The sequence below is a fragment of the Amphibalanus amphitrite genome, unplaced genomic scaffold, assembly GCF_019059575.1.
Source record: "Amphibalanus amphitrite isolate SeventyFive unplaced genomic scaffold, NRLGWU_Aamphi_draft 000032F_arrow, whole genome shotgun sequence".
Taxonomy (NCBI): domain Eukaryota; kingdom Metazoa; phylum Arthropoda; class Thecostraca; order Balanomorpha; family Balanidae; genus Amphibalanus; species Amphibalanus amphitrite.
This window is the reverse complement of record NW_024881528.1, coordinates 136,561-161,317: the sequence shown is the minus strand read 5'-3', so window position 1 is coordinate 161,317 and position 24,757 is coordinate 136,561. Positions and strand designations below refer to the sequence as shown.

Sequence of the window (24,757 nt, the reverse complement as noted above, 5' to 3'; positions counted from 1 at the left end):
CTGGTTGGTATTTGGTTTGGTATCGGTATTCCGATTTTCTGTAATTGACATCACTAGTGTAGAGTGATAGACTCTGCCCTTCGCTGAGCTACGTTTTGTGAATTTGTTGCATTTAGCTAAAGCGTGTGATGCTGGCCGTACAGAAGCTGTTGAAGTAACGAGTTGAATAAAGATTAAAAACCATTTGAATGTGAAACCCTCGGTCTGCACTGTGCACTGGTTGGAAGGCTACGGCCTGGATAGAATTCCTGCGTGACAATCTTGGGTTCTTGACCCTGAGTGGCTTGGTGTCATCCGAGCCATAGGCGGCGGAACGGGGAGGGCACCGGGGCACCGTGCCCCCTTTGATTTTGGCATTTGGCATTAGCCCTATGAGCGTTGCATGGAAAGAATGGGACCAAAAGTCAGCAGTGCCCCTTAATTGAAGATATTCCGCCGCTACTGTCCGAGCCTACCAATAATTCCTATATTTTGATATTAGCCAGATGGCGTGCATGGAAGTAATGGCCTTGGGATAATAAAATTGACCGTTGTCCGTTAGAACTTTACCGACAGATTTCGGAAGTTGACCCCGTGTCTCGACCTACGAGGGTGGGTTGATAAGCCTTTTCCAAAATATCTGTTCTTTCCGCCCGGAAAATAGGCCGAGCTCGCTCCCGTTGTCGGGCTCGTGGGGCGGGCCCGGCGGAGCTGCCGATCGATGCCGCCGCCAGGGGCGCCACCGTCGGCGGCGGCACACCGTTTCTGTAATGATCGCAGCGTCGGTGGAGGGCATCAGCTGATACCCCTCCCCCGACCGACGCGCGGCGCACCGAACAAAGGAACGGCTCGCTCCTGGCAGCTGTGAGTCGACGCGGACCCCAGCTGCGGTGACACGAGGGTCGCACGCCTGCATACTGCAGCAGGGGCGCCGCCGCGCTGTTCGCAGTCCGCTGTGCGCCGCAAAAACTCCGCCGGGTGCACGGTGCCGAGCCCAGTTGCAAGGTGTTGACGTAGAATTCTGAATCGGAACAAAGCGTGGAAGCTTCGGCAAGGCCGAAGGCGTCGGTGTCTTCTTGAAGGCAGGAGCCCTTCGTTAACATTCTTCTAAAATTTACTATATCTTATCGCCGTTCCATATAGCGTGAGTCAAGTCGGACATTCGAGACCCTGTATTATCTACATGATGTCACTTTTGCTCAAATCATAATAATTATCCATATCCGACTAGCCAATGCCTGGCACGGATCCTTCTGCATCACTCACACATGGCTATGCCAGTGCTGTGTGGTTTTAGGCCGGCCAGACATCCACTGTCTATCTGACCACCACCGGACGCGGGTCAGCTGTGACCATCTGTGGTCAGCTGGGCACCCCATGGCCACGTGAGCAGTCGACACTGGCTGCGCTGCGGGAGCCGGGGAGCCCCACTGTAGACGACGACATATTGTGTGGTTTGTCTGAGACAGCATGGGGCGATCGGTGTGCGGGCGGTACTGTGGCGGGGACCGTCGGTACAGACTGTACTGCACGGGGACGGTCGGTACTCGGTACTGCGGCGGGGACGGTCGGTACTGACGAGTGACGGTATATCGTGTCGGGGGATGTTCGGTATTGAGGGTATACCGCGGCGGGGACGGTCGGTACTGACTGTATACTGTGGGTGGATGGTCGGTACTGACGGTATACCGCGGCGGGGACGGTCGGTACAGACTGTACTGCATGGGGACGGTCGGTACTCGGTACTGCGGCGGGGACGGTCGGTACTGACGAGTGACGGTATATCGTGTCGGGGGATGTTCGGTACTGAGGGTATACCGCGGCGGGGACGGTCGGTACTGACGGTATACTGTGGGTGGATGGTCGGTACTGACGGTATACCGCGGCGGGGACGGTCGGTGACACAGACTGCACATCCATGTACTGCGGCGGAGCGGTCGGTACTGCGGCGGGGACAGTCGGTACGGACGGCACTGCGGTTGGACGGTCGGCTCGGGTCACTGAGGTGGTCGCCTCCCGCAGCTCGCCACAGCGGATAAACAGCCGGCCGCCGCGGGCGGGCTGCTCCGCTGCTGCGGTCTGGCCCGGCGAGCGGCCAGAGCCGCGGAGAGCGGATAGAGCCGCGGCGAGCGCGTGGGACGAGCCGGCCACGCGAGAATTCCGAGTAAGCCGGCGTGGCTGACGGCACTCTGATAACCGAGCAGCAGTCGAGTGCGCCTCTGAGAAGGGTGTGTTTATACCGAACGCACATAACAGTGGTGGATGTCTCGCAGTTGTACGATTCTGAAGGTCGCGGCACGTCACCGTACTGGTACGGCTCCCATGGCCGTCTTCCGTGTCCCCTCTGGACAGAGGACCGGCAGACATAGCCGTTATGTGTCCCCGGCGGACAGACCGGGACGCAACGGGCTGATAGACGCAACACAGCCACCCCAGAGGGCAGTCGTGCGCTCCGGACTCCCAGAGCTGCCCAGTTCAGCAGCGACAGCACACAAAGGTCCCTGCTCCGAGACCCCACCCCACGCCGCGTTGCGCCACCGCACGGATCACCCCCCCCCCCCCCGGTCTCCGCAGACATACACAGGAGGTAATGTGGCTTTGTCCGACGGCGCCGATGGTCGTCACGTGGTAACCAGGCGATACGATTACCTGCACGAGCTCTGACACACCTACGCCGTACCGTGCACGGTTGGATACAGCTCCCGTAACTGAGAGGGGGAGGGGGGCTGCGGACTGGAGGGCAATCACTGCACCGCCGAGGATCTACTCGGAAACACGACACGGGACTTGTGCGAAATCTGAGCTCAGAACAGTCGGCACGCCATATGTTACGGAGAATCAGCAAGTGTCTCACCGCGCGCGGTATCAGTCACTGTGGTCATTGCTTCCTTAAATGCCACGCTGGTGGGCGGCTGGTGCGTGCACGGCGAACGGAAGTCGAGACGATAGGGCCTCTTCCGTTACTGCCGTGGTGCAAGTGCGGCGTGCCTGCCGCGCTGGTTGAGAAACTGGGAGCGATGGGGAACGAGCGCGAAATACCGAGCGGAGGCCGGAGAGCGGGTGGAAACGTCGAGAGCAGGGAGCGATGGGGCACGGTCAGAGAACGCTGCGAGAGGTTGTACCTGGATGAAACGTTCACATCGAGCCAAACGACAGAATAAAGCAATCGTGTAGCATTGTGTTTGCCACTAATTAGAGCTACGATGTATGACCAACGGGCAACGACTGAGGAAAGTACCTTAACGTTCCTTCCAATCGTAACCTTTTAAATACTTAAAGGGACCCTCCCACCTTCAAAAAAGTTAATGAATTGGCATGAAAGTGATGTCGCTCGGTTCAGAAAGAGCAAAAACGAATATCTACCAAATTTCAACGAAAAATATTCACCGGTTTTCAAGATATTAGACTTTTACTTTTGTTTACTTTTTGGGATCTCCGCTGTTCCTAGCGACTTTATTTGAGAGTGCGGCATTTGTTGCGCGCTAAGCAGCATATACCACCGCCGTGCTACAAAACGTTTTAGTCAAACATTTAAAAATCGTTAGATATCTGCGCTGACGTCACACATTCAGAGGGGTATACCTATGCATTAGCCCCTCTGAATCAAAATGCTGCAATTTTGAAATTCAATATTTCCGATTTAAGGCATTTCTCGATGTTGTAAGTGCCGAAACCGGTAATTGTGAGCCAGGGACCCCATTTTGGCTATCTCAACTCAAATCTAATGTTAAGGTGGGAGGGTCCTGTATACCTTTATCCTATTAGATTTACATAGGTAGGTACTGGCAGCGGAATCGAATGAGAAGCTTGAAATATACATGGCAGTAACATAGACCGTCTAATATGACGTTAAAGTTAAGTTAAAGTTGACGTAAAGTTAACTTCTTTATAAAATATTTAAAATTAACAGTGTTAAATCGAAACTCAGCTCATCAATTTGAAGGGAACTCGTTCAATGATGTTTTCATGTTTCATCAGCTTAAAACGTGACTGGGTTCGCTAACCGCCTCACTCGGGGGCCGGACCGGTGAAGGGTCATCAGTATTAAAGAGGGCGGCCTGGGCCGATCACGTCTGACGGCCGTGCGGACGCACCTCACGGCCGGCGGCGCGGCGCGGCGCGGCGCGGCGGCCCTCCCCGCTGACCCCTCCCTGTTTGTCGTTCCAGTACACCGGGCGCGGCCGGCATGGCTCTGGAGTCGAGCGGCGAGGGCCGGCCGCTGCTGGAGTCGCCCGGCTCGCCGGCCGAGGCCCCGGCCCAGGCGGTCAGCCGGCAGCTGGCCGTGCGCTGGAGCTGCCTGGAGGCGCTGGAGCCGCCGGAGCCGCCGCCGCCGCCGCCGCACCAGCTGGCCAAGCCGCCAGCCTACAGCAGCATGCTGAGCACCGACTCGGGCTGCGAGTCCGAGGGCGGCGCGTCCGACAGCGTGTACAGCACGGTCACCTCGTGCACCTCGGACCTGGTGCGCCTCCAGCTGGACCCGCTGCCCGCCGAGGGGGCAGACTGCGAGGAGTCGCAGCAGGAGCGGCCCGGCGCGGCGCCGGCCGAGGCGGTCGCCCCGCCACCGCCGCCGGCAGACCCAGCGGACGAGCGAAGGTGAGTGGCGCCGCGATTTGCTGCAGAGCTGACCTACTATCCCGTGTCTGCATTCCTTCACTCATGTCATACACTCCAAACGTTGTCGCGTCATATGCCAGACTCCCAACTGCACACTCGGCCGTTCCATGCTGAGCGCGCTCTGTAATCGGTCAACGGCAGCGTCGGCGGCCGGCTGGAGTGTTTGTTATCCCGACCTAGCATCTGTGGGCCTGTCTGGTGACTGTTATGGAGAGCGCCACTGTCCGTCACCGGTCAGTCCTGCGCTCCGCTGCGTGTCGGGCCGCGGTACGCCGCCGTGTGCGGGCGGAGGATGGACGGTCATGTGCGCACGGACGGAGCCGCGGCTGGGTGGGACGACGGGGGGCTGTTTATCGCCCCGTGCACAGCCCGCTGCAGACGCCGCAGGCAGAGCCAATCAGGTGCGCCCCGTGTTTACCACCTCTGACCCTGCCCCCTGTACGTCTGCTGGGAAATGCGCTGAGATCATAACTCGGGGCCTCTGAACTATGACGACCTAAGGACGCAGTCGTCAAGTGTTTACGTTGGAATATCTAAATAGGTTACATCGTCTTGAACTTGCAAAGGGAGCTAATTGAGTCTTTTTGAAATTGAATAAGCCATTCGGAGTTAAAATAATTAGCTAATTGGTGCATGTAGATCTGACATTTGTGTGGATCATAAACAACTGTCGGGAACACATTCAGCGCTACTTCGAGGCCAGATTTGGATCCAAGGCCACCTATAGATATATAAAGTGTTATGTTATCTCATGTTTTTGGAGACAGTCCCGAATTTCGCTGGGAACAGTTTGCTCTGGCTCGGGTCCATGAGTGCCTGACCAGGTGCGCACCGAGCCGGGAGGCTCTCAATTCGACACTAGAAAGCCATGCGCGCCCCCCGTAGGCCTCGATTAGACATGAGACCCGTGTGTACCCCGGCCGGCGGTAGGGTTCTGGAATGCTGAATCAGTCACGGCCCACTCCGCGGCCAAAACACGGGCTCGGCTGGAAATACAGCCAGATAAAACCGGGCGCGGCTGGTCGCCGCTGGCCGGTGATGTCAGAATGGCCCTGGTGACCTCCCAGGGCCCACCTGGCACCCCGCGCCGGGCGTCTGGAGGGGCGCCGGTCCTCTCTGGATCGGCTCCGGCCGGCCGAGGCGCCAGACCGAGCCCGGTGGTGACCCGAACAGACGGACGGGAGGGACAGACCAGGGGATAGGGCGCCAGACCCACTGAGCTGCTGGCAGGCAGAACAGACGGGGACTGGGCGAGCGACCAGCGAACCACCGAGCAGCCGGTAGGGAGACCAATACCTCGATATTCGAGCTTAGGACAGACCAAGTCACGTCCGAAAGTACCAGTCATGGGCGCGGGCCCTTGTGCTGTTGAAATGATGGCGGGGAACAGAACGGTTACGGTCCGGATCTTGATTAGTCGGGACAATCACTGTCATTTCATTGTCCCAACTAAATTCGCATGCCAGAGGCAACGGATTCCATGCCTGAGATAATGTACCTTAAAATGTGTCGAAGAACTGTTGTACAACCGCTAATATCGAGAGCAATTGCAAAGCATGAACGCTTCTAAAGTAAACGCACAGTTTCCATTGGGCACGACCATAAATGAGAGGTCACAACACTGACACAGCGCTGGCACTGTCGCATCCAGAATGGAGATATGGGACGCTGGACACAGCCAAGAAAATTTCCCACAAAGGCAGGCAATACCTAAATTAGATAACATGACCTGCAGTTAAATCGTTAGAGTGCGACGACCTACCTTCATGAAGACGTCACACCCAGCCTATTGACTAATCAGGTCTGCCAGGGGCCAAAATTTGTACTTAGAATCGGGCGCACAAAAAGCGTTAGGAGTTGAGAGGTAAAAACAAAGGGACCGCTCGGCATCGCCAAAGATTTCTCACAACATAAGTGAGCCTTTGATGCAGAGCCTATTTTAAGGGAATTTGACTGGGGGGGGGGGGGGGGGCAACCTGGAAAATTGTCTCTAATAATCCATCAACCCTCGCCCGTATTGGTATTTTCCAGCTGCGAACGTATATGGGGGGGGGGGGGGTCCGTTGGACCTTCCCCCTTGCCGTTTCGACCCTGCTCGAGCTAGAGCTTCGTGGAAAAAATGACCGTGTTGCTCGTGATGAAAGGAAGCCGATGATACCCAATTTTAACCCTCGCCGACCCTCGCCGACACAGGGGGGGGGGGGGGTGATGCAACCCCCCTAAGGTTTTTTTTCGCGAATAACTCGCGTAAAAAGCTGCCGATTGCAACGAAACTTTCAGTACCCTCGCATTTATCAATTTTACACCTACCCTGAAAATTTCATGACCCTGACCCAAATGACCTTTGACCTGTGACCTACTTTCCGAGACCATGTTTGGCCGGAATCACGATTCGGCGTATGTCGACTCGCATTAGCCGCGCTTTTGCAAGCTTTTCGTGCTTTCAAACGTTCAAACATGTGATTTGATGTTGCTCCCATGCATTAGGGTGGATGTCAAGGTCACCTGAAGGTCAGGTCAGGTCAGTGACCTTTGATGACCTCGGTTCACTTTTTCGAGTTTTACATGTTTCTAGGCCAGTTTTTGGAGCTGAATTCGAATTTAGCAGCCCGATGAACATTTACGAAGCCTAGTTTTAGTGCCTTTGTAACATGTTACGAAGCTGTCAGAGGCGGTTGACACCATACTAGGAATACCCGGCAGGACCCCTACTGGTTGACCTAACCTGACCTGACCCGACCTGGACTAAATGCATGAAGACATCATCTGTGATCAAAACTCACATGATATCATTCGGATCAGCACCCCGAAAAACTCCATAGCAGCCACACTTTACGACGTTCTAACAGGTCCCGATTTTCCCGATTTTCGGGTCATTGACCTGACCTGGAAGGTCACCCGATGACCTAGGACATTAAAGTTGGATATCATCGGCTTCCTCTCGTGACGGTCAGCACGCTCGTTTTTTCCGCGAAGCTCTAGCTCGATCAGGGGCCAAACGCGAGGGGGGGGGGGTCGTACCAGCCCCCCTTGTGCCGTCGAAGGACGCAAAATGGCCTGTGCCGGCGAGTGTTAAGGTCCTAGGTCGTCATCACTTGACCTTCCAGGTCAGGTCAATGACCCAAAAGCCGGGAAAATCGAGACCTGTTAGAGCATCGTAAAGGGTGGCTGCTATGCTTTTTCGGGGTGATGATCACGAATATCATGTTAGTTATGATTATAGATGATGTCTTCATGCATTTAGGCCAGGTCGGGTCAGGTCAGGTCAGGTCAACCAGTAAGGGTTTTGCCGGGTGTTCGTAGTAGGTGGCAACCGCCTCTGACAGCCTCGTAACATGTTACGAAGGCACCAAAACTACTTCGCAAACGGTCAAATGGTTGCTAAATTCGAATTTAGCTCAAAAAAACTAGCCTAGAATCTTATAGAACTCGAAAATGTGAACCGAGGTCATCAAAGGTAAATGACCTGACCTGACCTTCCGGTGACCTTGACATGATTCTGGGGCTCCCGATTTTGAAAGTACCTACTTCTTAGGTGTTCTTTACAGCAACATGCGCTGTTATCAAAATTAATTCGCTTATAGAAATGTAAAAGAAAAAATACAGGCATATCGGTGATCCTGGATTCATCTAAAAGAGCAGGACTTGAACCATATACCCGGGTCATTCCTGGTAACATCGGACGGCGTGAGTCAGCGCCAAACAGTCGGTTCAGAGAAGCCTCTCCCGCCGGGCGGCAGCGGCATGGGCTGTTCTGATGCAAGGCGACTGACGACTGTCCGTAGCAGCTGGCCGGTGATCACACGCCGCGCTAGGGCAGCATCATCAGCGAGCCGGAATACAGCGTCACGGCTCTGTAAACACACATTGTCTGGGAACTCGGCGAGCACGGTGAGACGACGACGTGGATCTTGAGAGGATCATGGACAGTAGGGTGTGTCGATAGTCGCAGATTCGCGTTAGACAAAGATATAAATTGGCGCGAGCATGCCAAAACACTAGCCCTGCAGTTGGTTTTGCGTAAAAATGCGATTTGACGAGGCTCGGGCAGGTCGAAGTTACAGCGAAAAAGTCGCAGTCGACGGTGCTGCCACCTACATTGCCAATAACGGGCACTATCATATCGTGATAATTGGGGTAGTTTCAAATGAGAAATGACTTCTATTTTTGTTCAGACTGCTTAAGAAGAAATAAAACTTTTCGGAAACGCACATTTTTCCCAAATATCGCGTTCCATTTTTTCCTGTTGAGTTGTTAGGAAAGTGGTAAATTTCAAGGTTGACGGCTAAAAAACGAAACAGGAGGAACAGAGCAGGAATCACCAAGACGTGTGCCGCGCCGATGCTGTAGCCTGTAGATAAGGGGTGAGCAACAGAACCAGCATACCTAACGATTTTGATTACTGATAGATATTTTTCTCTAAATGGAAGACTATTAGTAACTCAGGCAAGCCTTCTAATATAGGTATCGACAGGGTTGCGGTAAAAGGTACAATCGATGGCACCATGGGTGTAACTTTGTATACTTTCGAGGTCCCATGTGGGACCCCAATGCGAACATTTGGGACCCCAATTGTCATTTTGGGACCCCAATAGTGGAGGCCCCCGAGACGCATCAGCTTCTTTGCAAACGGAGGTCCGATATTCATATAAAAGGTTCTCTGTTTAAATAGGAGGCCCCTTGGACAAATCGGAGGCCCTGTTGGACAAATAGGAGGCCCCCTGAACAAGTAGGAGGCCCCCTGAACAAGTAGGAGGCCCCCTGAACAAGTAGGAGGCCCCCTGAACAAGTAGGAGGCCCCCGGAAAACAGGAAGTCCCCTGGAGAAATAGGAGGCTCTCTGGACAAGTAGGAGGCCTCCTGGACAAATAGGAGGCCCTAGACAAATAAGAGGCCCCTAGACAAATAGTAAGCCCCATGGACAAGTAGGAGGCCCTCTGTACAAATAGGAGGCCCCCCTGCAAAAATAGGAGGCCCCCTGGACAAATAGGAGGTCCTAGACCTAGACAAACAGGAGGCCCCTTTCACAAAAGGAGGCCCCTGGACAAATAGGAGGCCCCATGGACAAGTAGGAGGCCCTCTGTACAAATAGGAGGCCCCTGCAAAAATAGGAGGCCCCCTGGACAAATAGAAGGTCCTAGACCTAGACAAAAAGGAGGCCCCTTTCACAAAAGGAGGCCCCCTGGACAAATAGGAGGCCCCTTTCACAAAAGGAGGCCCCTGGACAATTAAGAGGCCCCCTGAACAAGGAGGCCCCCTGGATAAAGAGGAAGCCCCCTAAAAATAGGAGCCCTCTGGATAAATAGGAGGCCGCTTGGAAAATAAGAGGCTACTTTAACCAATAGGAGGCCCCTTGGACAAATAGGAGGCCCCCTGAACATGTAGGAGGCACGCTGGACAAATAGGAGGCCTCTTGGGCAAAGAGGCCCCCTAGAAAAATAACAGGTCCCTTGGACAAATAGGAGGCCCCCTGGACAAATAGGGGACCTCTTGAACAAATAGGAGGCTCCATGGACAAGTAGGAGCTAGAGGCTCTCTGTACGAATAAGAGGCCCCCTGGACAAATAGAAGGCTCCCTTAACAAAAAGGAGTCCCTTCAAAAAAAGGAGGCCCCGGGACAAGTAGGAGACCCTTGGACAAATAGGAGGCCCCTGCACAAATATGAGACTCCTAGTCGAATAAAAGACCCCTGGATAAATAGGAGGCCCCTGGACAAATAGGAGGCCCCTGAACACGTAGGAGGCCCCCTAGATAAAGAGGAGGCCCCCTGGAAAATAAAAGCCCCCTGGATAAATAGGGGACCTTCTGGAGAAACAGGAGGCCTCCTGGACAAATAGGAGGTCCCATAGACGAATAGGAGGCCGCTTGGACAAATAGGAGGCGCCGTTAACCAATAGGAGGCCCCCTAGACAAACAGGAGGCCCTCTGTAACAGTAGGAGGCTCTCTGTACGTACAAGAGACCGGCGCTCGACCTGTAGAAGCTTAGCCGTATGTACGCTAGGAGGCTCTCTGTGCAAGTAGTCGAAGTAGGAGGCTCTCTGTACTGTACCTACAATTACAAATAAGAGGCCCCCTGGGTAACTTAGATGCAACACAAATCGGAGGTCACCTATAAAAAAGCGGGACTCTGTTGGAATACCTGATTTAATAAATTATTTTCCTGATATTCAAATTACTTAGGTAATCCTCGTCCGCACATGGGGGGGGGGGGGGGCAGTGGTTGCCACACCCCCCCCCCCGACCTAGGTAGTTTTTTCTGCTCTGCACTAAACATTTTGATTGCTAGAAGTCGGATATTTCGTATAGCTGCTGCTCTATCCTTTTTTAGCGTCCACTGAAAATTTCAAGTTTCTGTGGTTTTTGGTTTCGGAGATATGACCTTATTCTTCAGGTAATGTCATAACCCAAATGACAAATACCCAATATCTTGCGTTGGCGTTGGGTCTTGTGAGCTTTTGACACCTTGATTTCGGCCTTTTTTGTCAGTCTTACCTCCCACCTATCATGGAACATGTTGTTCAATGATGTAGAGATGCCAGGGTCAGGGTCAAGGTCAACCTAGGTCGTCTAAAAATATTGCGTTTTAAGCAAGCTGAATTTACTTTCGTGAAGTTTCTTTGACTGTATTTTTGGCAAAAGCTTCTCAGTTCATGATCTCATGTAATATGGACACATTCACAGTCGGTGCACACATCAGTATACTCGTACACACAGACACACACAGACATACAAACACATGTCATTGACCTTGAGCTAACTTGACCTGAAATGACCACAGCCAGCAAAAACCTAGTCGGATAGTGTGACAAAGAGGTTCTAGCTGGCTTGGCACCACAATACGGCAGCGTCATCGGTACATGATGAGCAGCGCACGTGATATTCCAACGGGCAACGGTGACCCCAAACAGCAACATTCTTTAGTTTGACCTGACCTGGAAGGTCAATGACTGACCTGATGAGGTAAAATTGGTATCATTGGATTCGTCACTTCCCAAAGAATCTGTTGCTCTTGACCGCAAGGCTTAAAATCTTGTAAGAAAAAATTGTGGTGATGTCGAATAAGATACCTACACAAGCAGCGGGCCAACCCATCATATACCGATGACGCTGCCGTATTAGTGCCAAGCGAGCTAGAACAGCTCTTTGTCACACTATCCGACTAATTTGCTGGCTGTGGTCATTTCACGTCAAGTTAGGTCAAGGTCAATGATATGTGTTTGTATGTCTGTGTATGTCTGTGTATGTACTGATGTGTGCACAGATCGGTTTGTGTGTCCCTATTACACTTGATCATGAAGTGAGAAGCTTTTACTAAACATACAGTCAAAGAAACTTCACGAAAAGTAAATTCAGTTTGCCTAAAGCGCAATAATTTTAGATGACCTAGGTTGACCTTGACCCTGACTCTGACATCTGTACATCGCAGAACAACATGTTCAATGATAGGTGGGAGGTAAGACTGGCAAAAAAAAAGCCGAAATCAGCGTGTCAAAAGCTCACAAGGCCCATAGCCATCGCAAGATATTGGGTATTCGTCATTTAGGACATGACATGACCTGAAGAACAAGGTCATATCTCCAAACCCAAATGCCGCAGAAGCTTGAAATTTTCAATGGACGCTGAGAAAAGATAGAAAAGCAGCTATACAAAGAAAATCAGGTTTCTAGCTTTAAAAATGTTAAGTGTAGAGCAGAAAAACTAACTTGGGGGTGGCGACCCTCCCCCCAGGTGCCGGCGAAGGTTAACCCTCACACTTTCTGGGGTCGGCTTACGGCTAGATTCCTTGCGCAATGCTGTGCCGTTAATTTTTTTTCTATTATAAAGGCATTGTGTTTTATTGTCAAAAGTGAAAAAGCCAGAAATTTTCGTCGATTTCGGATGCCGCGGGGGTATTTACATACAATGTCACCCTGCTGGCCTGGATCCACCAGTAGGGTCAGGTGACCTACCATTTCTTTATCGATATTTAAAAAAAAAATCATGGCATCAGAGCTGTGACGAAAAATAAGTGGCCTAAATCCGATGAGAAAACTGGATTTGGGGGTACCCCATGTTTGGCTTCTGAGCCTCTGGTCCCCCAATGAAAATTTCTTAGAGGAGGCCCTGGCGTGGCTCGTAAATTACCGCTTCCGCAATTGGAGGCCCCTAATTGCTTGGAGGCCCCCACTAAATGGAGGCCCCCTTGGACGTTTGGGACCCCAATGGTGATGTCAAAGTTTCACCCATGGATGGCACATTACAATTATTCTGAGTTGGGTAACAACACTCTTCAGATACCTACCATCAACAACCTCACTATCTCCTATATGGGAGCTATATCATCTGATTCCAGCGCCCTGAAAACAAACAGGTTATTACCAAAAATCTCTATATTAGCGCCTACCGACATACGCTGAATGACGCTATCAATACCCGACATTTGTAAAAGGTGATTCGCCACACAGCCCGCCGGCGTCTGAGGGGTTGAATAAGTGAGCCAGATTGCCAGCGACTCACCGCTGAACTACCGGGCATAACAAAACGGACGATGCGACATGACTCAGAGATCATCACAGACGCAACGAAAAATGTAACCGAAGGCCATCTGAGCTGTTGTTGTTGTTGTTGTTGTGTGTTCCCTCCAGCCGCGTCACCGCGGTGTAGCCGTGCGGCTCTGGAGGTCCCTCACGGCGGCCGCCAGGGCCGCCACCTCCGTCGTCGCGGACGTCTTCCGGGTTCAGGAAAATCGTTCCGTACATCCGCAGACGCCAGCCCATAAGGGCCGGGCACCGGAAGAAGTGCCGGGGCGTGTGGCCTCCTCCCGGCACACGGTGCACCGGCCCGCCGCACAGTCGGTGTCAGGGCACTGGCGGCAATCGTCGGAAAGGTTCCGTCCAATCCGGTGAAGGTATTGGCGGGATCCTGACCAGTGGCCCGCGCGGAGTTGATGGACGTCGACGGCCGACGATCTGTCCCCCGTCGCGGCCGGCGGCGGCAGCCGGTTCTCCATCAGGGTCCGGTACCAGCCCTCCGGCCAGGCGGCGATGGTGCGGTCGCGGGCCAGTCTGGCGGCCGCGCGGTGGGCGGTAGCGACGTCCACCGGGACCGCCGCCTGGGGGAGCGCGGTCGCCTCCTTGGCGATCTGGTCGGCGCGCTCGTTTTCGTCGACGCCGCAATGGGACGGCACCCACTGTAGGTGGATCCGGCGGGACGGACCGGCCAGGGCCGCTAGTTCGGTCCAGATGGCGGCTCCTAGCAGGGTCTTCTGGGACGCCGGGCCCTCTCTCAGCGTCGCGAGGGCCGACTGCGAATCCGAGCAGATGGTGATCGGCGCGCTCGGCTGGTGCGGGTGGTCGCGCAGGTGGTTCAGGGCCGCGCGGAGTGTGACCATCTCCGCCCTGAAGCTCGAGCAGAGTTGACCGGCAGGGACGCGTAGCTCGTCGGTTGCACCGTCCGGCCACTCCACAAAGGCTCCTGCTCCTCCGCTGCGGACTCCCGCATCCGCCGACCCATCCGTCCAAACCCAGATGGCTTGCCATGGGGGAGGGACGCTAGGTGTCTCTGCGCCGCCTGGTGCAGTTCGTCAGGTGGGGCGTCACGCCGCAACGCTCCGATGTCCAGGGAGAATGTGACGTGTGGGCAGGCGGCCACCTCCCACGGCGGCGCGCGGGCGGGCAGCAGGGGCTCGATCGTGAGCACGATCCCAGCAGCCCGCCAGGTGTCGTGCCCCACCCCGCCCCATCTGAGCTCGTGCGGAACCCTCGTTCAGATACGTAATATCGCTATCTGCCACCTCGCGGTTCCCTTGTCAAGCCGAACTCAAAGGCGGCGAAACGGGGAGGGCACCGCGGCACCGTGCCCCCTTTGATTTTGGCATTTTAACATTAGCCCTATGGGCGTTGCATGGAATGAATGGGACCAAAAGTCGGCAGTGCCCCCCTTAATTGAAGGTATTCCGCCGCTACTGGCCGAACTGATGACACGCAATGACCAGTCAGTCACAGCTCAGCTTCCTGCGGAACACAGGAAGACACATTCAGTGAGAGTCGGTGGTCATTGATTGTGTCAATATTATTGACATGGTGACTAAAGAACGGTTATATTGCGCCAATACTGTTGCCAGTAGCAGCACCACCAATCTTTTGAACTAAAACCACTTGACATCGGTAAAAAGAAACCCTCTAGCTTTTTTTCAAGCAATCCGTGAAATAGAGGGGATTAGAAAAACCGAAAATCCAAATATTAGCACTAGATAACATAGATCTTAAATTTTGGCCAACATTTTTAAAGCATAGGTACATCAGAGGAGCTGTTGGCGGCTTACCGTCGCGTCTGTGATGATCTCTGAGTCATGTCGCATCGTCCGTTTTGTTACGCCCGGTAGTTCAGCGGTGAGTCGCTGGCAATCTGGCTCACTGATTCAACCCCTCCGACGCCGGCGGGCTGTGTGGCGAATCACCTTTTACAAATGTTGGGTATTGATAGCGTCATTCAGCATATGTCGGTAGGCGCTAATACAGAGATTTTTTATGATAACCTGTTTGTTTTCAGGGCGCTGGAATCAGATGAAATAGCTCCCATATAGGAGATAGTGAGGTTGTTGATGGTAGGTATCTGAAGAGTGTTGTTTCCCAACTCAGAATAATTGTAATGTGCCATCGATTGTACCTTTTACCGCAACCCTGTCGATACCTATATTAGAAGGCTTGCCTGAGTTACTAATAGTCTTTCATTTAGAGAAAAATATCTATCACTAATCAAAATCGTTAGGTATGCTGGTTCTGTTGCTCACCCCTTATCTACAGGCTACAGCATCGGCGCGGCGCACGTCTTGGCGATTCCTGCTCTGTTCCTCCTGTTTCGTTTTTTAGCCGTCAACCTTGAAATTTACCACTTTCCTAACAACTCAACAGGAAAAATTGGAACGCGATATTTGGGAAAAATGTATGTTTCCGAATTGTTTTATTTCTTCTTAAGCAGTTTGAACAAAAATAGAAGTCATTTCTCATTTGAAACTACCCCAATTATAACGATATGATAGTGCCCGTTATTGGCAATGTAGGTGGCAGCACCGTCGACTGCGACTTTTTCGCTGTAACTTCGACCTGCCCGAGCCTCGTCAAATCGCATTTTTACGCAAAACCAACTGCAGGGCTAGTGTTTTGGCATGCTCCCGCCAATTTATATCTTTGTCTAACGCGAATCTGTGAGAAAAACCCCTCTGTCGACACACCCTAAATTGGACAGCTCATGACCGACACGGAACGACAGCTGGCAGTTGATCAGAGGAAGCCGGAAACTGCCCGGACGAGCGGGGCCGGGCGGCGAGGGCTGACCGGCAGGAGGGGTCTGATCGGCCCGCTCCCGTGCTGCCACGCACCTGCACCCCGTGAGCTGTTGTTGGGAGTGAACACGGAGTGGGCACGGCGGTCCGGATCGGTCCGGTTTGCGGCGGATCGGCCGACGCTGGAGCGCCGCCAGGCTTCTCGGTGACGTGGCAGCTCTCTGCCTGGGGCCAGAGCCGTCAGCGCGAGCGTCGTCAGAGCCGCTGGCCCGGCGACAGACCGACCCACGCACAGTGGGCCAGGCGCATCAAAAAAGCGGAATTAAGTCGAAAATCAACTTCGGTGAAATTCCTGTAATTATGGGATAGAGTATTGTAAAAATGTCCAAAGTTTCCGAATAAGCAAGTTTCCTTTCCACAATGTCAAGGCAGATAATGCTATAACGTCGCAAAGTAGGACTTACCGACTGGAGATGGAAATGACTGCTGTGTACCATTTTCCGTTCCCCCGATTCAAAAGCTCTCAGCGTAAAATCATTAAAGTTATTCCGTACAAAATAGCTTTAAAAAAACAGCCGGTATTTCTGCGCATGTTTCTCGTACTCAAGTTCCCGGGAACTATTTCATGCTTACTAGTAGCGGTGGGGTTTACAGTGCCTGTTCGGAACCGTGGTAGTGCAACGACGCAATGAATTTATATAAGGATGTAAAGAAAACGTCACCGAACAACACGAAGATATTTGCTGCCTGACTTTCCTCAAGGTGTATAGCTTGCTGCCCAATGCAAATATTTTGCGCATTTTTGCGCGAAATGGACAAATAAGGGTTTAACCCTCGCCGGCATAGGCCGTTTTGCATCCCTCGACGGCACAGGGGGATGCGACCCTCCTCGCGTTTGGCCCCTAATTGAGCTAGAGCCTCGCGGAAAAAAACCGTCGTGTAGGTCGTCACGAGACGAAGCCAACGGTACCCGGTTTTAAGGTCATAGGTCAAATGGTGACCTCTGAGGTCAGGTCAATGGCCGAAAGTCGGGACCTGTTAGAACGTCGTATAGTGTGGCTGCTAAGGGGTTTTTCGGGATGCTGATCACGAATATCATGTTAGTTTTGATCACAGATGATGTCTTCGTGCATTTAGGCCAGGTCGGGTCAGCTCAGGTCAGGTCAACCAGTATGGGTCCTGCCGGGTATTCGTAGTAGGTGTCAACCCGCCTCTGACAGCTTCGTAACATGTTACGAAGGCACCAAAACTACTTCGTAAATGTTCAAATGGTTCCTAAATTCGAATTCAGCTCCAAAAACTAGCCCAGAAACATGTAAAACTCGAAAAAGTGAACCGAGGTCATCGAAGGTCAATGACCTGACCTGACCTTCAGGTGACCTTTACACCCACCCTAATGCATGGGACCAACATCATATCACATGTTTGAACGCTTGAAACCACGAAAAGACTGCAAACGCGCGGCCAATGCGGCATAGTGCCCGCCTGTCCCAGGCATATGTGCAGCGCAGAAATTAAATAATGACGTCATAGGTCAGTGACCTAGCGTAACCAATCAAATTTGAAAATGGATATCGGATTCGGCTTTAGCATGATATTTTACCCTGTAACGAATCATTTTTGGCACCGCAGCTGTGCTCATTGATTTAATTCCGCTTTTTTGAAGCGCCTGGCCCACTGTGCCACGTCGACCGACGGTTCGAGAGGCTGTCAGAACAGACGGCTCGTGGCACCACTGCACTGTCGGGTTATACTATATGGCGAGGCGATCCCTGATTTGTCCGTTTCTGATTCCAGCTCACCTTCTCCTTCCGTCCCAAGCATACAGCACAAACAATGACACCGTCATATGCTCTCGAGGGGTTGCCCACAGTCACATCCATCATATCACATGCGGAGCCATTCATCTTAAGTCGCCATTACTGAACGACGTCATGCCTCGGCATACTGGCGTGACTTTCCGGGATAAGCCAGGCAGCATGATAGAACATCCATTAGTCTCCCGCCGCCATTATAGTCGCAGTCTGCCCCGCTGTATCAGTTCTATATCTATGTAGTGATTTGTCGCTATACTTTATATTCAGTCTAACCCAGTCTCCTTTTCCCATAACCGTCTACCCCGCCATACCGGTTCTGTTTAGCATTTTGTCGGTTTATGTCCGTTCCTGTCGGGTGGGAGCCCGTCCCGTCATCCTGTACGTATCCACCACTGCCAGGTGTTCCCTCTAGCCCTATATCCCGTCCCATCTGCACGTGCAGGGGAGGGCGCAGGTGGCGCCGCCACCGCCCGCCCTGTTACCGTTGAGTCAGCAGCAGGCCAGCTGGGCGGTCTCACGGCCAAACCGAGAGATGACTGCGGTGATATGCTGATTGCTGACTGCGAAGGGGCAACTATGTCAATGCGCACCGACGCATACGCTATAACGAACGACGCGAGTACACGGCTACACTGTCCCTTTTTCTTATCATTGCGCAGTGCACGCTAGTCCTAACGACGTCGATCTACGTATGAACCTAAAATGACTCATTCGTCCTACGTGATCAAGCCTAAAGATTGGTAATTTAAAGGTGAAAGGGCAGTAAATAAAATTCCACTTTCAATATACAGTCTACAGCTCCCTTTCCATCAATAACATTTAGATATCAATGCCGGCGACGGCTGTGGACTGCGCTAAACCCAGTGGAGCAAGCAATGGCGCATTTTGCTCATCCATACACCTAAGTTTTTTTTTCTCATTAAATTACGCAATGCGCGGACAGCTATAATCGCGAATTAGGACTTGTTCCCCATCCTCAAAACGCCCGGTCGAACCCAAGATTACTTTACTTATAGGTCGAACCAGACCGTTGCTAGCCAAAGTCAGGCGCAAAAGCGAGTACCCGCTTCACGGAGTTCTGTAGCCTTGTGCCAGAGTTGGTCGTGCATTTACACGAAGTGATCGCTCCCGTCCCGATCTGCAAACGATACTGGAGAAGAGCTCGGGCTAGGAAAGTTACGAGAATCGCTCTATAGCTTAGGAGGGAAACTCGATGACTCTTCTTTGCATTGAACCGCACTATCAAACGTTTAAGGTTCATGAATCTGAGACCGACCTGTATAGTCCCTGAGGCTAATTACATAAGAGCGTTGAGCTCAGGGCGGAGTCGGATGAGACAGTTGCGTAGGGACCGGTCGTTGGCGCGGCGCCGGGACGGTCCCTTCTGTGAAGTCCCACAGTGTCCGTTGTCCCGCTGGCGTCATCCCACTGCCCAGCTGCCGTCTCTGTGGCAACAGCTCCGTTGGTTTATACCCAACTGGCAGTGTCCGTAGACAGTGCCGTGGTGTATGGTTGGGAGTCTAGGGGTGCAAGGACCTCATTAGGGCGAAAGACCTAAAAATAGTCCCATTCCCTAGACATTTTACCGCAAATTCTATAGATGACACTTCGAGAATTGCTGGGAAGGCTACTTTAAAACGGATCTGACTCAGGACGCCCGACGGATAGTAAGTCCAACAATAACGGTTGCCGAAATTGGACTTAACACCGCAGGACCCTGGCAAATCCAAAAGGACCATTTCAATAGCTGGCTAATAGGCGAAAGGAGCTTATCTTGCGCATGCATCGAGATCAAACACCCGTTAGCTTCCAATTTGCGCAGCTGACCGATCCGGAAGCCTCCCGTCCCATCCTGCAGAGTGCTCAATGCTCGTCACCTGGCCGGTGGCCGCCGCTGATGCAAATCGGCCGACCCTGGGGCGGGTCTGCTCTGGTAACAGGAAGTCGGGGGCGTGACCGGCCGGCGGCCCGTGGCCAAATGGCCCCTGCGTCACGGCCCCGTGATGATCGCTGACCGCACGTGACCGCCGTGCTTCGGCGACAACACCGCGTCTCCCGACCGGTGTATGTGCGGCGGCCGGGCGTTCACCCGGTGTCCCGCGCGTTGTGTACCGTGTTGTGCTGTGCTGGCCGCAGCGCTGAGTCTATTCTGGTCCCGGCAGGGTGCGGAGCTGGAGCCTGGAGGCGCGGGGAGCCGCCGAGGCGGCGGCCGAGCCGGCGGTCGGCGCGCCCGAGGCCGCCGAGGCGGACCTGCTGCCGGCGCCGCTGCGCCACTCCTACTCGGAGCCGTCGCTCACGACGTCTGCGTCGACGGCGTCGATGCCCATCTGCCGGATCTGCCACATGCCGTCGGAGGAGCGCGCCGAGCTCATCTCTCCGTGCCGCTGTGCGGGCACGATGCAGTACATCCACACCGCCTGCCTGATGGTGAGACACGGCTGCGACCTTCTCACGGCCCCTCAGTGGGGCATGCCGCCAGACCTGACCGAGACAGAGAGACGTGCAGTGTCGACCCGCTGAACCTGACCGAGATTGAGAGACGTGCAATAGCAACCCGCTTAACAAGGCGACTGGCACGGAGGTCAACGTAGTCACGTGGTATGCCGCCATCGTGCCTCATTTCGTGATGCGTGGCGCCGACCTTTGTCCGAACCAGCGATCTAATGTTCACGACTCACAGGAGAAATTGTGCTGATCAAACGAGATCTGCCGGATCTTCGCTACTTGATTCCTCAGCCCACACTTATAAAGAGCGAACGGCTCCGTGTCATTTCTTATTACCGCTCCGGACAGGCATTCATCACTATATCTAATCACACGGTGCTGAATGCCGATTTTAAATAGTCTATTTCATTTCCAGTTGTTATATAACCACGACGAACAATACTGCCTCTGAGAAGCAAGGCATTACGCAACCTGTCTTTGAGCAAGCACATAACACTGGCGAAACAAAGGCCGAAGCCTCAATAAATAACCACGTCCTCGCTCAATGAATTCAGCCTTTAGACAGCACGAATCTAGTCTCGTCGAATAATTAAACACCCTCCTTTCGAGAAGTGCGCTTGCATCACACTTGACGTTGATTACTGGTGGAAATATGTTCGATATTGCAGTACGCCATGGATTACGTCAATGCAAGTGTTAGGGCGTCCGTTTTGGCAGGGTGCCTGACAGATGGGGGGAGGAGGCTGACCTCGGATGCCCCGAGGCGGTGTTTGGCCCGCGGCGCAGGCCGATCAGATGCGGAGATGACGCCGCGCTGTTTTTAGGCGGAGAGGCAGAATACCACACCAGGACCGACACACAGACTGGCCTTGGCATCGGTATAACTGTCCGTAAACTGTCGGCGCGACCCTTCCAGAGCATACGCCTCTCAGATGCAAAACACAGCAGTTTTGGCGCGGGTGCAAGGAGTCCAAACGACAACATAAACGTGTTAAAGGGACCCTCCCACCTTAACATTAGTTTTGAGTTGAGATAGCCAAGTTTGCGGCCAGGCTCAGAAACCACCATTTATCCTGGTCGCAACCCCCGCAGCTTTATGGTGTTCAAGAAATTTCTTCCCTTTACTTGCAGGGTGGGACCAGCGTGGTCCCTATCTCTTAACCATTACGGGAATCTGATGACGTCATCAGGCTTTCGAACGTCCGTTAAATGTTTGACTAAAACGTTTTGTAGCACGCGGTGGTATATTCTGCTTTGCGCGCAACAAATGCCGCACTGTCAAATAAAGTCGCTAGGAACAGCGGAGATCCCAAAAAGTAAACAAAAGTAAAAGTCTAATATCTTGAAAACCGGTGAATATTTTTCGATGAAATTTGGTAGATATTCGTTTTTGCTCTTTCTGAACCGAGCGACATCACTTTCATGCCAATTCATTAACTTTTTTGAAGGTGGGAGGGTCCCTTTAATGGCGTTTACCTTGCCGTCTTTATCGCCTGTATTTTTTTGCAACAGTGAAAAGGTGCAAGGTTCTTTTTTCCCGCAACAACTTCTCAATTCTCTTGTCGTCTTTGTCTTCCAGTCGCTTTTGTCGCTCCCTGACTCGATCCACATTGCACTACTTGAAACCCTTTTGCACACAAGGGTGCACAATGTACAATGAGCAGATGTGTACCGCCACGCCCACGCCCCGGCGTCTGACCGCACCGTGCCCGTCTGACCGTCCCCCACATCTGACCGTCCCCCACATCTGACCGTCCTCCGGCGTCTGAGCGTCCCCCACATCTGACCGTCCCACGGCGTCTGACCGTCCCCCGGCGTCTGACCGTCCCGCGGCGCCCCTCTCCTGTCGGCAGCACTGGATCGAGGTGTCGAGCCGGCGCTCCAAGCGGCCGCCCTGCTGTGAGCTCTGCCAGTACCAGTACCAGCGGCACAAGCGGTTCCGCGTCGGCCGCTGGATCGTGCCGGCCGTCTCCACGCGCGACAAGGTGCTCCACTCCGTCTTCATCCTCACCGCCATCGTTATGATCACCTGCGCCGTTATCACCATCTTCTGCTTCAAGCAGGTGGGCGCGCTGCTCGAATGACTAGCCACATCATGTGCTCTGTGCTCAAGATTAATTAATCCATCAATTATTGAGTGTTGAACAGGAGCCGATCGATCATTCCACGGGCCTTTACCGATTTGAGACGGTCTGACATGGATTAAAGGGACCCTCCCACCTTCAAAAAAGTTTATGAATTGGCATGAAAGTGATGTCGCTCGGTTCAGAAAGAGCGAAAACGAATATCTACCAAATTTCACCGAAAAATATTCACCGGTTTTCAAGATATTAGACTTTTACTTTTGTTTACTTTTTTTTTGGGATCTCCGCTGTTTCTAGCGACTTTATTTTAGAAATGCGGCGTTTGCGGCAGATGTTGCGCGCAAATAGCAAATACCACCGCGTGCTACAAAACGTTTTAGTCAAACATTTAAAAATCGTTAGATATTTGCGCTGACGTCACACATTCAGAGGGGTATTCCTAAGCATTAGCCCCTCTGAATCAAAATGCTGCAATTTTGAAATTCAATATTTCCGATTTAAGGCATTTCTCGATGTTGTGAGTGCCGAAACCGGTAATTGTGAGCCAGGGACCCCATTTTGGCTATCTCAACTCAAATCTAATGTTAAGGTGGGAGGGTCCCTTTAAAGTAACGGGAACTTCCGATTGTAACTATGTTGCAGACAGTGCAATTCACGTCGGCGCATTGTATCTGTAACAATGCTTGTAGCTCTAATAAACCAAACAAGACAATTGACACTACCCTTGTTTGCAGGAAATTATTAAAACTGTAATATTATCAGTCCACCCTCCCTGGCACCCCACCCCTATACTGTGTTGTTAATACCACGAAGTGCCTCGACAATAAGTCATTATTTTAAACAATAAAATGTCTGTCTAACGAAAGCGTAGGGAACATCATCACACCTACAATCAACAGGAAGTCACACTCATGCGGGAAAGCTAAATAACAACTGAACACAAACATTATTTATTGAGTCGGCAATGTCTCTGCTTAGGTTCGCCAATTACAATTTAGCTGGTCGGCACGCGCAGCCTTTCCTCGTGCCAAAGCACCGTGTCAGCGAATGTAACAGCAGGGTGCCCCGCAGCAGTCCTCGGTTCTATGAGCCCGACTGAGCTGTTTCATAGACCATCTGTGACTGTCGTGCAATGCGTTACACCAGACTGACGCGTGTGCCCCGCATCTCTGTCCGACAGGACTCGGGGAAGCGTCGCCTTATGTACGACGAGGCGGAGCTGACGCCCAACGAGACGGTGACGCTCGTCTGCGGCGTGCTCTTCTTCGCCGGCTTCTTCATCGGCATGTACTGCGAGGTGAAGGCCAAGTATTCCATGTACCACCTGGTGTCGCGCGTCTTCTACCTGAACCAGCAGTGGTTCATCGAGGAGTACGACCGCGCCAAGGACGAAAAGTTCCGCGGCTCGCCGCCAGGCGGCTCTGCCGTCTGACACTCCGTGTAGTTCGGGGGCGGTTGGCGAGGACCGTGAGAACAGCTCAGGATGCAGATCAGCTGAGTGGCCGGGCGCCGCACACTGGGAGCTTTTGAAAGAGCCGAGCGGTCTGTCATATGCATTGCTCGCGGGCCACTGTGTGGCTCGTGTGAGCGGTGTGGTCCGAAACGGACCGACTGTGAGAGGCAGACTGTCGCCGGGTAGCGGCCCTGGCGGAACGCGAATCAAATGCGGCAGTGCGGCTACATGCGCAGCACGGGCCACTGGCTAGGTGATGACGACTTTGTCCAGTCTCGGTCATTTGCCGCATAGAATGAGCATGGGCGGACGGGTTTGTATCAAGCTGCACTGTGTGCTTGCTAGCTGCCAGCTTGAGATGAGTACTTCTCTCGTTCCCCTCCAGTACAAACAGATGGTCAGGTATACCAAAGGACGTGGCATACCAGCGTATGCTGCATGTGTAACAGGATGCTTAACGAATACGCACTAAAACAATCCGGTCCACCTTTGTTTGGAGCTGTCAGTGCATACTATCGTGTAGACCCACGGGAAGTCTGCAAATGCTTCGAATGTTTATATTCTGTCCTGGCTGTGGGCGGGGTGAGCCAGCCATCGAGTCTCACTGTCGTGTACTTAATGTAGTCAACGAGTCGACATGCTTTCCCGACTCTTCTTGTTGCCGCCTATTCTTTTCTGAGTGTACAGAATCAGTATGTTATATTACCTATGAATATAATGCAGTAAGGTATAATATGGCCAGATTGTTCATTGTGCCGGATATGTACATCAAGGGCGTCATTTTGTCACGTATGGTTTTCATTTGTCAATTGTCATGCCAATAAACTGGGTAACGTGAATACAAACACTGTTTGCAGCCGCTCACAATATTCGGCGCCGCGCTGGCGAGATTCTCGCAACTACACAGGCGACAGTCCAGTTCTAGGACCTTGCAGTCCAGTACTGTAGACGCCGAGACTTTGGTTCACCGAAGACATGTGGGGATGGCGAGGTAAATAACATTAACAATCCATCACCGACAGGGGCGCGGGAACTACTTTCTGACTGGGGGGGCACACCATAATAGAGATTAACCTAGGGTACCCCCAAATCTAGTTTTCTC

General features: G+C 52.7%; 1 protein-coding gene across 1 annotated transcript in view; it reads left to right on the top strand.

The window, feature by feature from the left end:
• LOC122368225 (E3 ubiquitin-protein ligase MARCHF8-like) overlaps nucleotides 1-24,511 on the top strand; it is a 47,603-nt gene extending 23,092 nt beyond the window's left edge. Inside the window, exons 2-5 of the mRNA XM_043341961.1 lie at nucleotides 4,147-4,572; nucleotides 19,836-20,100; nucleotides 21,972-22,181; nucleotides 23,383-24,511. Of these exons, the coding sequence (XP_043197896.1) occupies nucleotides 4,166-4,572; nucleotides 19,836-20,100; nucleotides 21,972-22,181; nucleotides 23,383-23,634 (1,134 nt within the window). The 5' untranslated portion in view covers nucleotides 4,147-4,165 and the 3' untranslated portion in view covers nucleotides 23,635-24,511. The remainder of the gene's footprint in view (nucleotides 1-4,146; nucleotides 4,573-19,835; nucleotides 20,101-21,971; nucleotides 22,182-23,382) is intronic.
• The last annotated feature ends 246 nt before the right edge of the window (nucleotides 24,512-24,757 follow it).